The 13,416-nt window shown below is 43.2% G+C and overlaps 1 protein-coding gene across 1 annotated transcript; it reads right to left on the bottom strand.

Annotated features, from left to right (window-relative positions):
* Window positions 1-11,418: 11,418 nt before the first annotated feature.
* Window positions 11,419-13,045, bottom strand: GPR6 (G protein-coupled receptor 6). Its single transcript, XM_025444647.3, has one exon. It carries the CDS (start codon window positions 13,043-13,045, stop codon window positions 11,957-11,959), a length of 1,089 nt encoding a protein of 362 aa, XP_025300432.1. The 3' UTR covers window positions 11,419-11,956.
* Window positions 13,046-13,416: the final 371 nt, after the last annotated feature.

Genomic DNA, 13,416 nt, shown 5'->3' with positions numbered 1-13,416 from the left:
TAATATATATTTGATAATTTCATTCAAAATTATCTGACTTGCTAGATGAAAACTGGCATCTCATTTTAATTACATTCTTTGGGTAATTGAGCAATTGTTTATTTTTCTTTGTGAAATGTCTTTCATGGTTTTGTCAGTATTCCTGTTGGGCTTATTAATATTGTCTTGGTTTGTAAAAATTCTTCAGATATAAGAGAGTAATGCTGTTGTCATATATATTTTTAAAATATTTTCTGTACTATGTTCTTCTTTTAATTTTGCTTATAGCAGGGTTTGTTTTAGTACACATACTTTAATTTCTTATGTACCTTGTAATTTTGCTCATTGCTTTTAAGTTCAGAAAGTCTTCCCTTCTCTAGACACGTCATGGATAGGTACTCATTTGGATTTTCTTTTAATTTTTTAATCAAATAAAAATTTAACTTTTTTTTAAATTTAACTTTTTAAAAAAAGATTTTATTTATTTATTTCAGAGAGGGAACACACAGAAGGAGAGGGAAAAGCAGACTCCCCATTGAGCAGAGAACCTGATGCAGGGCTCAATCCCAGGACCCTGAGATCATGACCCGAGCTGAAGGCAGAATTTAACTGACTGAGCCACCCAGGTGCCCCTGAAAATTTAACTTTTAACTTATTAATATATATTAAAGTTAATTGGGGGACATAGAAAACTCAACTCATTAGACTAAAAGCTTTACTTAAAGTTCTTAAGATGGTCAACTGCATGATTTAGTTGTTGAAGCACCAAACAGAACAGGTCTTGGATTGAATTACAGGGCACAAGAGAATTTGGCTCTGGTGTTAGGGCTGATGACTCAGCTTGTCAACCAACTCATCGAATGCTTAGCCAAAGACTGTCATCCCCAACAATAGAGCTGGAAGCTGCCACCAAACTCTGTTTCCTGGGTGGTTTTATTCTGTCTTGTGGGCTCTGATGAAAAGAAAAGTAGCCAAACTTTGAGTTTTGAGAGAATGATAAGCAGAGTCTGAGGCCAAAACTCTCTTCCCCCATTACACCAAAGAACCAGGACTCTGAAGCCATGGGACCTTGGATTTGTGGTCTGGAAGAGTGTCAGGCTTTGTGAACAGTTCCATTAGCACCCCCTTGCCAAAGATCAGGCCTGGGTAATCATCCCTACAATGCTCAGAGCTCAATGTAGGCGCTAGGGGTGGTGGGGAGTCCTGGCCCAGCTGCTTTTCTGGGAGGGACATCTCTGAGCACACATAGAGGGGCCAAGACATTCTGTACAGACAGATGAGAGCACAACTGAGTCTATATGGTTGACAGATTATCACACACCTCATGTAACAGGGAAGAAACACCAGGAGGCTTGGATAACCTGAGTTCCAGATGTGTCTTCCTCATTTACTAGCTGTGCAGTCTTGGGTAAGTGACCCACTTTCTCTGAGGCCCAATATCACTATCTGAAACCCAAGGGAACTATACGAGATGTCCTCTGAGGCCCCTTCCAGCCCTGATCCTTTCTGATTCTGCAATCCAAACCATCAGCAGACCCAATGCCTCTCGAGACAGAGAAAGCCCTTATATGGAGAAGAAGGGAGAGAACCACGGGCACCTGGAGCTACATGCCATTTGCAAAGTCCAGGTGGGTTGGTTTTCACATGCACATCGCATGGTATAGAAAGTTCTGCTGGTTTGGTACCAGCCTGTCCTGTGGCACCAATCACTGATTAAATGACTCAGCAACAGACGGTAATGTTATCTGCTGTCACCATTTCAGTAATAAAGTGGATGTGCATTCATGGTAGTGGAAATGCAATTTATCAAAATGTTATGAAACAAATGACTGTTTAGCTGTCTTTACCTCCTGCCATGGTTTTCATAGGCACCTCTGTGTAAAGTATGTGCAAAACAAATTTAACACGCTTTCAGCAAAAGGAAAAATGTCTCATGCTTATTTACTGTGTGTTCCCATTAATAATAGTAATAACATCTGGGGAGAATTATTATTTTTATTATATTAAGATATATATCTTAATATTTATTTATTCTATTATTTATTTATTTATTGAATATTACAGTAACACCCTACTATCAGGCATTATACTCATTCTTGGATTTGGTTACACTAGGACTTAACCCAACACACAGGGAGGCGTCCAGCACACAGCTATCAATTGCACACCCCAATGGCTTATAATACGTAGACCCTTTCCCCCTAGTGACGATAGGTCCTTCTCCCCACTGTTGCCACTTGCATGGCTACATTGAAATGTGTTCATTTCGCCGTCACTCTGCCTGGGAATGTTTGATCTGCTGGTTGTCTACACTTCTGGAGTTGATCTCAACAAATTTCTTTCTCATGGCAATTCTCTAGAAAATAATCCAGTTCTGTAGAACGTCCTTGAACACAAACTACTACTGGTTGTGTAGTATATCCTCCTAGAGAGTGACCCCTGGGAATCCCAGGGACTCGCAGGTATATTACATAGTGTATGTGGTATATGTGGGTGTGTGTTAGAGAGAGACAGAGACAAAGACAGACAGAGAGACTGTGTATATTTGCTGGTTAGTTCCTTGTTTTTCTGTACAAAGAATCTGGTTTGAGGGAAGCTGAGATGACATTATCAGCGTCATTGTTATTCTGTTCAAATATCCCTAAGTATCAAGGTTCTATTTGACAATGAGAGATCAATATTTTATGTAAGTATGTACTATACATGTATTTTTAGACATTTATTTATGTATTTTAGAGAGAGAGAGAAATAGAGAGACAGCACAAGTATGAGGGTAGAGGGAAGAGAGAAAATCCCAAGCTGACTTGGCACTGAGGGTGGAGCTCAATCCCACGACCCTGGGATCACAAGCTGAGCTGAAACCAAGAGTCGGATGCTCAATCGGCTGTGCCACCCAGGCGCCCCTAAAGATCAGTATTTTAAAACAAATATTCAGATCTTAATTTCAGTTCACTGGAAAAAGATGGGCGTAATATTGATTTGGATTGCTGTTTTGGAGATAAATCTTAACTATGTGTCAAAAATGTTATATAAATATTGTATGTGGTATTCATATTATTTTCAGAGCAGCAGCTAAAGATATTGAAATGACAAGTTTTGAGATATATAGATTACTGAAAACAGCATAGAAAAATATGAAAGAGGGAAACGAGAAAAAATGCACTTAAGGCTATAAAATCTAAACTATGTGAAATTCAGCATTCATAAAGTCTGCTTAATAACAACCTCACGAACGGTCATAACAACAGCAGCCAAGGCATTTATAATGCTCCCATGTGCCAGGCACTATTCAACCTTTATATATTAACTCATTTAATCTTTACAACGACCCTGGAAGGCAGTTATTATTATCACTACCCACTGTACAGGAGAGCATTTGCCTAAGGTCTCACAGCTAGTTAGAAGTCAGGAGACTGCATTGTAAGAGACAGTTCTCCGCTTCCCATTTTCTTTCCCATTCCCACCCTTAAATGGCAGGTGTGCTACTCCAACTGGTCCATCTAGTAAATGGCCGACTGCATATTTTCTTCCTTCTGGCTGGAGTAGTAGAGACAGTGGTGCTCCTTGTCTGGAGGCTTGGCCAGTTCCTTTTGCCTCTCCTCCCAGGCAACCAGGTCCAGGCTACCTAGAGATTGGCCTTTCTCTCTCTCTCCCTCTCTCTCATTCTGATTCTCCTCTCCTTGGGGCTGCAAGTTTGATGTTGGTTTGTTTTGCTTTGTAACTATTAATGTCAAAATTTGAGACCTGGAATTTGAGTATTGAGGGCTTAAATTGAGCAAAGCAAGTCAATCTTTAGGAGGAGCCTCTTTAGGCCTGCCTGGCTTCAGGACAAAGGACAGTTTGTATGACACAACCCAGCCTCCCAGGATGCTCTACATTTAGGGGGTATGCCAAAGCCAGAGCTCACAGTCACAGCCAACTTTCTCCCTCCTTTCCTCCAAAAGCTATTGATTTTGACTTCATATTGTCCCGCACTATTTCCCTGAGGTGCTTAATAAAGTTGTGGGTGAAATTCAGATATTTCTGGATCCTCTGACCACTATCATTAAATGCACTCTTACCCTCAATTTGCATATCCACAAAATTCCAACAGCATGAGTTTAGGATTGTTTCTGTTTTCAGAGAAGGATTTGTGCTAAACCTTCATAATTCTCTCCTCCTGTGTAACCAGGGGCAAAGTCCAATTGAGTTAGAACATCAGTCTCCTCTCTGGCACAGCACTTCCTTGATGCTCACCTCAAGTCTTAACTGTTTTCACACTGTGTTCTGCTAACTGCACTAAACAGCCCTCATATATAAATTTTATTAAAGGACCACAAATTTCTGTCTTAAATAATATTTGAAAATTTGGGTTTGAATCTTGAGAATCTCTTCTCTGTCTGCAACTTGGTGGTCAGTTTGGAATGGCAAACATAATGTATTTGTTCTCGAAGCCATGAATGGTAAAATATTCTTGCATTTGTCCATTTCTGATTGGCCTTTCTTTCTGAGCACTCAACAGTGTTACATTTCCCTACACCCTTGTAATTAGGTGGCCCTACCTGACTTGCTCTGCCCAGTGGGTTGTGAGTAGAAGTGTAATTTATGCACCAAAGCATTTCATTGCTGGCGTGATACTTTCCGGTGTTCCCTTCACTTGTCCCAGTGAATGTGGAGAAGGCCTCATGTTGCAGGAATACAGCCAGAAGAGGAATGGTTCTCTTGCTGTACAGGGAACAGCTGCCTTGGGAAGTCATCCAGGTAGTGCAGTTAACATTGTACAAGTGAGAATTTTTCTGTGTGTTAAGTCACTATGATTTGGGGCTGTTTTATTACTATTGCATAACATAGCCTATTCTGACTAATACACCATGTCATATTGAAACTTTGTACTTTATTTTCATATAGTACTATTTTTAATTAGCTGTTATTTTACTGTAATTCTTGCTCTGAACTTTTTTTATTACAACTTTATTGAGGTTGTAACTGACATTTGGTGAGCTGTACATATTTAAAGTACACAATTTGATGAGCTCTGACATATGTGTACACCCATGAAAACATCATCACAATTTGGATAATGAACTTATCCATCACTTCAAGAAGTTTCCTTGTGCCCCACTGTGATCCTTGTCTGTCTCTCTTATCTCTACTCCCCCAATCCCAAACCAGACCTGCTTTCTGTCACTATACATTTTCAAGAATTTTATATAAATGGAATTTGCAATCAATATATACTTTTTTTGGTCTATCTTCTTTTGCTCAGCTCATATTGTTTGGATTCTGACATGTTGTTGCATGTAATAATAGTACTTTTCTTTTAATTCCTGGTTATACCATTGTATGATTATACCACAACTTGTTTACTCATTTATCTTTTGAAAGACATTTGAGCTCTTCCCAGTTTTGGCTATTACAGGTAAAACTGCTGTTAACACAAATGTGCAAGTTTTTATATGGACATATGCTTTATTTCTCTTGGAAAACACTTAAGGGTGGAGTGGCTGTGTTGTATGGTTGGTATAGGTTTAGCTTTTTAAGAAACTACTGTAGTATTTCCCAAAGTACTGTACCCCTTTACATTCTCACCATCCATATGGTATGGTCTGACCTTTAATTTTGATTAAATGATCATGCTATCTCAAGTTCACAGCTTTGTTCCCAATGTTGTTAACTCAGGTTCTTGATACTTCTTGCAATAGTGTCTTAACTGGCACTCCTCCTTCAGATAAATTGAGGTTGTCAGGTAGGAACTCTGTGCACTTCCTCCCACCACTTACAAACTTAGCTCTATTAGTACCAATCATTCCCACCTTGCCTCCTGTCAGAGTAGCAGAGCTGTGTCTCCACCTCCTCCTGACTAAGCCCCTCTCTCCCTGTGACACCCTGCCATGGACCCCATTCTTCTCTGAAGACTCACCCTGTCAGCGATCTTTCTTCTCTCTGCTGTAATCTGCTTTTTTAAATTCTATGGTACTCGCCTCTCACTCTAATAATATATTCAATTTTTGCCTATCTTTAAGAAACAAAACAAAGGCGATCTTGTGACACCTTTTTGTCCTCTAGATACTACCGTGTCTCTCTTCTTTCATTCCAAGTTAAATTTATCGGGTAAAAATAGAGAAATTTCCATTTCCTCCTCAGGTCACTGCAATCTAGCTTTCATCCTGCTCTCCACGAAGCTGCTCTCCCATAGGCTCCCATGACCAACATGTCCCTAAATCTAACATGTTCTAAATCCTCTCTTACTTAACTTCTGGGCAGACTTTATGTTACTTGGTCACTACCTTCTTTTTTTACTTTTAAGATTTTATTTATTTATTCATAAGAGACACAGAGTGAGAGGCAGAGACACAGGCAGAGGGAGAAGCAGGCTCCCTGTGGGGAGCCCGATGCAGGACTTGATCCTAGGACCTGGGGGATCACACCTTGAGCCAAAGGCAGATGCTCAACCACTGAGCCACTCAGGCATCCTTGGTTACTACCTTCTTAAAACATTTTTCCTCTTGGCTTTCCAAGGGTCTCCCCTGGATGCTCCTCCTTCATCTCCTGTTTTCTTTTGCTTTCGTGCATTGTACTTCCATATATTATTGTGCCCAGAGCATGACCTTAGCCTCTCCTCATTGCTTCCCATGGCTTTACTTCTACCTCAATTTAAGATTGGTAATTACCAAAATGATGTCTCCAGCCCCACCATCTTTGTGAGGTTCAAAGTCACTAGCTTCCTGTGACTATCCCACAGATCCTGAAATGTAATATGTAGAAACTTGATTCACCATCGTCTTCCTCAAATCTGCCTCTCCCCATATGTTCCCATCTCAGTGAATCCACTCAGTTGAATATCCTTGACTCCTAAACTTTTCCTTGATCCCACAATCATTCACTTAGTTGGACACACTTAACTTCTTTGAGATCTCTCAAGCTCATCTCCTTTCCCCCTACCCTTTTTGCCCTTCTTAGCTGAGGCTCACTGTTCACCGGGGTTGCTGCAACCAGACTCCAAAGTGGTCTTTTGGCTTCTAGTCTTTCCCACCTGCAATCCATTTCCAATGCTTCTCTTTGTGATCTTGCTCCTGCCTTCCTCTCCAGACTTACCTCCTGCTACTTTCTCTCTAAGCTCTTAATCTTATATACTCCAGCCATACTGAATGGCCTACATTTCTCTAAATGGGCCTCACTTTTGTGCTTCACATTGTCCCCTTGGTCTGAAAAGCCCTTCTTTAATGTCCTTTGCCTTGCAAATTTCTTTTGCTCTTCTGGACTTGGTTCAGTATTGCCATCCTAGTGGAGTCTTCCATACAATTTCTCTAACCTTCGTATGGGATCCTTATCACTCTGTATTTACTTTTATTATTGTAACTTTTTAAATCAGTGCTGCTCTCAGAGCTGTAACTGTTGCCTTAGATGACAAGGGAGACTTTGCAGATGTAATTAAGTTAAGGATTTTGAGATGGGGAGGTTATCTTGGATTACCTGGGCAGGCCCTAAATGTAATCATAAGTTTCCTTATAAGGGAGAAGTTTGACTACAGAAGATGGCAACATGACTATTTAGGAAAAATATACACTGAATATGGAGAAAGGAGAAAGGGGCCACCAGCTAAGGAATGCCGTTGTAAAAGATGGAAAAGGTAAGGAAACAGATTTTCCCCCTAGAACCTCCAGAGGAAGTTCAGCTCTGCTGATACCTTGATTTCAGCCCAATGAAATTTATTTCAGACTTCTGATCTCCATAACAATAAAAGAATAAAAATGTGTATTTTTAAATACTTTATTTGTTCATTTGAGAGAGAAAGAGATAGAGCAAGAGCGGGGGGTGGGGCAGGGGGAGAGGTAGAGGGAGAAGCAGATTCCCCACTGTGCACAGAGTGTGATGAGGGTGGTTCCAGAACCCTGAGATCATGACCGGAGCTCAAGGCAGATGCTTAACCAACTAAGCCACCCAGGTTCCTATAACTGTGTATTGTTTTAAGCTACCAAGTTTGTGTTCATTTGTTAATAGCAGCAATAGAAAACTGATATCCTGGGCCATGCAGGGCCCTTCATGCGTGTTCTAGGACTCTTCCAGCTGTGCTCCTTCTCTTGGGGTGAAAAGTCTATGTCCTCACTTCTAGACCAGGCACCAGGTATCCAGGACCCCCAAATTCTTTCCTCAAGAAATTCTTACTCAAGGCCTATTTCCAGGCCTCAATACTTCTTTCTCCAAGTTTGTCCCTTTGAGACAGACTGCTGGTAGTCTCATGCCTAAATCTGAAGGGTAGTCAAGGGAGCACCTGTTTGTGGGGATGAGCCACAGTGTAGACAGTAGAATAAAGGGCACTAGAATGGAAACCAGGAGACCAGAGGAAGGCTTCTACAATAATTCAGGCAAGAGATGATAGTGGTGGAAGTGGTGAGAAATGGGTGGATCCTAGCCATTTTGAAAGTAAAGTATATTTTAAAAGTAAAGACAGCAGGCTTTGCTGATACATTGAATAGGCGGTATGAGAGAAAGAGAAGGGTGAGTATGATTCTAAGACTTCTGGCCTCAACAGCTGGAGAGACAACATTGCCATTAACCTAGATAGTAAAGAAGGGAATAAGAACAGGTTCTTGGCTAAAGATTAATTATTATTATTAATATTATTATTATTTAATTATTGGCCCTATTTTATTTGTTTTATTTTATTTTTATTTTTAAGATTTTATTTATTCAGTGAGACACAGAGAGAGAGGCAGAGATTTTATTTATTTATTCAGTGAGACACAGGAGAGAGGCAGAGACATAGGCAGTGGAACTCGATCCCAGGACCCCAGGATCACAACCTGAGCCAAAGGCAAACGCTCAACTGCTGAGCCACCCAGGTGTCCCAAATGTATGAAGTTTTTGACACTCATTACTTAGCAAAGTGGGTAAGCAATTGGATGTTTAAGTGAATCTTGCCTTTCTTTTTTCTTTTCTTTCTTTTCTTTTCTTTTTTCTTTTTTTAGAATCTTGCCTTTCTTAAAGACTATGCTTCTGGGAACTGGCATAGGGCCTTGAAATAGTAGATTCTTAATATTTGATAAGTCAGATGAATATGTGACATTCCTCCATAGAAGTGTTTCAAGACCTATTCACAATTTTATATCCCCACATAATCAAGTTGGTTAATATGAAGCCTATTGACAGTACACAGCTTGGCCAACTGCGTAAGCCAGGATATTAACAACCTGATTGTTTAGTATCTTCTTGTTCTTGGCTCTCTCAAACATTTTGATTAGGGCTAGGGCTGAAGTTGAATATTAATACCAAATGGATTGAAGTCAGTTCCACGGTCCCTGTCTTATTATCCTAGTGTGGAACTTTCTTAATTCACTGATTGCAAGGAATTTTTGTCTATAATTATAAAATGTATAATAATATTGACTTCTTTGTTCCATCTCTGAAATTATATTGTTTTCTCTACCATATATTTGGAAATGTTTACAACCAGAGCTTTTGTTATTTCAGTCTGCTTGAACGCATTCTGGATACTAATAGAGCCTGAAAGTGTCTCATGATGCTGAATAGTCTATGAAGGTTAGTTCTTTAGAAAATGTTAATTTGATGAATGAGCAATAATGCTGAGCTTCCTGGCTCTAAATTTACAGACACTATAAAACCATTTGTCTATAAAACATGATATATTTCATAGTGTTAAAAAGGTCATACCTCTGTTGCAAGATGTTGGGGACTAGGTTGCTCATGAACATTCTCTTATATCTTCTATAGTCAAGCTGTTTTTTCCCCTGCACTCTCCTGAAGTTTCTTTTGTCAAGTTCGCCAATGATATGGACATTAAAAAATATCTATCGCCATTGATTTTAATTCTCATTTTACTTATCTTTTCAGCAGCATTTGAACAGTTGAGTACTTCATCCTTAAACACTTTTCCTTTACTTTGGATCTTTGTGCTCTCTTGGCATAATGGTTAATTTTATGTCAACTTGACTAAACCACACAATGCATAGCCATTTGGTCAAGTCTTATTTCTGAGTTGTTTCTGGATGAAATTAACATTTAATGGTAGAATGAATAAGCAGATTGCCTTCCTTAATGTAGGTGGTCCTCATCCAATCGATTGAAGGCCAGAAAAGAATAAAAGGGCTACATAAAAGGGAATTACTCTTGCCTGAGTATCTTGAGCTGGGACACTGGTCTTTTCCTGCATTTGGTCTCAAACTAAAACATCAATTCTTCTTGGGTCTTGAGCCTATGGGCTCTCCTGGTTCTCAGGCCTTTGGAGACAGACTGGAACAATACCATCATCAGCTTTCTGACTACAGATATTGGGACTTCTCAATCTCCAAAACTGCATGAGCCAACTCTTTTTTTTTTTTTTTAAGATTTTATTTTTTCATCACACACACACACACACACACACACACACACACAGAGGCAGAGACACAGGCAGAGGGAGAGGCAGGCTCCATGTAGGGAGCCCAATATAGGACTTGACCCTAGGACTCCAGTATCACACCCTAAGCCGAAGGCAGATGCTTAACCGCTGAGCCACCTAGGCATCCCATGAGCCAAATCTTTATAATAAATCTCTCTCTGTGTTTGTATTTATTTGCTTGTAGGCCATCTCCACCACCAGAATGTAGCTCTACAAGCACAGAAACTTATTGTCTATTTTGTTCACTTCTGTATTCCCAGCCCTGGAATTGTGTCTAGCAAACAGTAGGCACTCGATAAATTTTTGTGGACTCTAGGAAAAAGGTTTGCTTGTGGTATTTCCCTAAGGCCTAAGACATGTGCTTGTGGGCAGATTTCTTCGTAGATGCCCAGAGTATGTCCATATATGTTAGCTTCACATCATCCTGTAAGAAGGGGAGGAGGGGAACCATTTAACTGTGACTCATATCTATTGGTGGAATCGGAATGTTTAGTCCCTGGGAGTCTTAACACTCTGTTTTGAAGATACAAGCACCTCAGAAGGGGCTGCTGGGTATACCTTTGCTTACCTCATGAGCACAATGTATCTTGGAATCCTGTCTTTATTTTATAAGGCTGTGAATTTTGCTGCAAGAACTGGGCAGCAAAGATATGCTCAGTCAATATGAATTTTAAACATTTCAAATTCTTTCCAGACCGGAAAAGCTACAACTAAAAGTTGTGGTTTCAGAATTCATAAGTGCGCATGTAGGAAGAGGAAGGAATAGTTTCAGGCATCCCCTGGAGTTTATCTTCCAAACCTGGAAACCAGGGAGTAGATGAATTTGCACAGATCACATCAATAACCTTTTAGCGTCCTATGAATATCGTTACGTGACTGTCTGACTTCCTCTCAGCCCCCATTCCAAATCTGTAGTAGGTATTTCAGTGACAGTTTATGAACAATGTGCAAATGCGTATGCATTTTAATTTTTTTTTTAGATTTCATAGGAGGGAGACGATACATCATAAATTTTTAAGTAAATGTACTAATCTTCCAGCTCTTAAATAGTAATCCAGTAGTCACATGGCCAAAATTACATTTTTATTATGTTTATTTGTGTACAAAATATGTAGTAATTTACCGATGCATGTGCAGCAAAATATTCTATCACATACAACAAAAATACACCTTTTTTACTCTTCTTCTTCTCCTGCCCCTGAAAATGGCAACACTGTTTTGGCAGTTCAGCAGCTAAAAATAAAGTGCTATAATTAAGCAGTATTGGGATGTCTTCACTTGACAAATGTGATGTACGAGTTGAGTGCACAACCACACCTTTGCTAGTTTTCTCACAGAACAGGAAATCCCACATCCTGAACAGCTCCAGAAGATACAAATATTTGTATATATATGTACACATGTATACACTGTATATGTAAAGTGCCAATGAGCCTCTTTTTTTGTGAGTTTGGTGTATTTATGTTTAGTTTCTCTCTCTCTCTTTCCGAAGTCGGGATCGCAGCCCTGGGATCTCAGGGTTCATCAGCAGGCACCGAGCAGCTCACGAGCGGCTGGCTGGTTGTGGGTGTGGTGTCGGCGAGGGGACGGAGGGGGCCTTCAGACCTCGCTGGGGGACCTAGAACGGAAGGGCACTTTGGACTGGAAACAGCCACAGAACAGGAGCCACAGGGCACGCTGGATCTCCTGGTTGCGGAAGGCATAGATGATAGGGTTGATCATGGAGTTGTAGGTGGCGGGCAGCAGGGTGGCGTAGGTGTAGACTGCCGGGTCCTCGCGGCTGCCCACCACGCAGTAGATGGCGAAGGGCAGCCAGCTGGCGCCGAACGTGCCCAGCACCACGGCCAGGGTCCCCACCCCCTTTCTGGTGGCCGCCAGGTGCGGCGGCGCCAGGCAGTGCTGCTGCAGCGCGATCTGGTGCGCGTGGCGCCAGACCACCTGGCAGATGCGCACGTACAGGTGCAGCATGACGCCGAAGACCGCGAAGAACGCGGCGGACAGCAGCGCCACGTGGCTGCGCGTCAGCGGGCGCACCACGCTGCAGGTGGCGCGCTCCGCCAGGCAGTTCCAGCCCAGCACCGGCAGCAGCCCGAGGCCCAGGGACACGGTCCAGGTGGCGGCGAGCAGCAGGTGCACGCCCAGCAGGGTCCGGCGCGAGTAGTAGGTGAGCGCGTTGTAGAGAGACAGGTAGCGGTCCACCGTGATGGCCAGCAGGCTGCTGACCGAGGCGGCGAAGGAGGCCACGAGGAAGCCCACGGTGAGCAGGCTCACGGTCTCGGAGGGCACCACGTACTGGAACACGAAGTGCAGGATGAGGCCGCAGCCCGCCAGCAGGTCCGCGGTGGCCAGGCTGCCCACCAGCACGAACATGGGCGTGCGCAGCGCCGGCGTGGACGCGATTAGCGCCACCACCAGCGCGTTTTCGCCTGCGATCACGGTCCCCGACACGCACAGGAGCACGTCCCAAGGGTTCACCGCCGACAGCAGCAGCCCCGGCGGCCCGGCCGGCAGCTGAGAAGACAGCTCCAGGGACGCGTTAGCCGCGCCGCCGCCCCCCAGCGCCGCCGCAGCCGGGGGCCCCCAGTCGCCGCCGTCCCGCGCCCCTGCCGCCGTGGCCGCCGCCGCCGCCCCCTCGGCCGTCACCGCCACCACCTGGGACTCGTTGAGCGAGGAGGCGCTCGCGTTCATCGCGGCCTGCCGCTGCCACCCTGCGTGGAGAAGAGGAGAGCCGAGCGTCAGGTGTGGGGTTCCAGCCGCCGGGCACTTCCCGGGGCGTAGGTGCCCGGCTCCTATTGCCCACCGCCCCCCCCCACCCCCGGGACCCCAAGGCAGAGCGAGGAAGGGCCTCAAGTCAGTAAATACCTGTTGAGTGACTGAGCGAGCGTATGCGTGCAATGCACACGAATGTCCGCACAGACAGATCTGAGTGTTTGCACAGATGCTCGCCTGCACTCAGGTCAGTCCCGCGAGGGTGCCTGGAGTTGCGCACGCACCCGTGCGCCCCGAGCTCGGGTCCCGCCTGGGGCCTCCCGACCCGGGCGCTGTCGCTGTCCGCGGTG

Source organism: Canis lupus, chromosome 12 (assembly GCF_003254725.2).
Source record: "Canis lupus dingo isolate Sandy chromosome 12, ASM325472v2, whole genome shotgun sequence".
NCBI lineage: Eukaryota > Metazoa > Chordata > Mammalia > Carnivora > Canidae > Canis > Canis lupus.
Note: the sequence above shows the minus strand (reverse complement) of the source record. Positions and strands in the feature narration are given on the sequence as shown.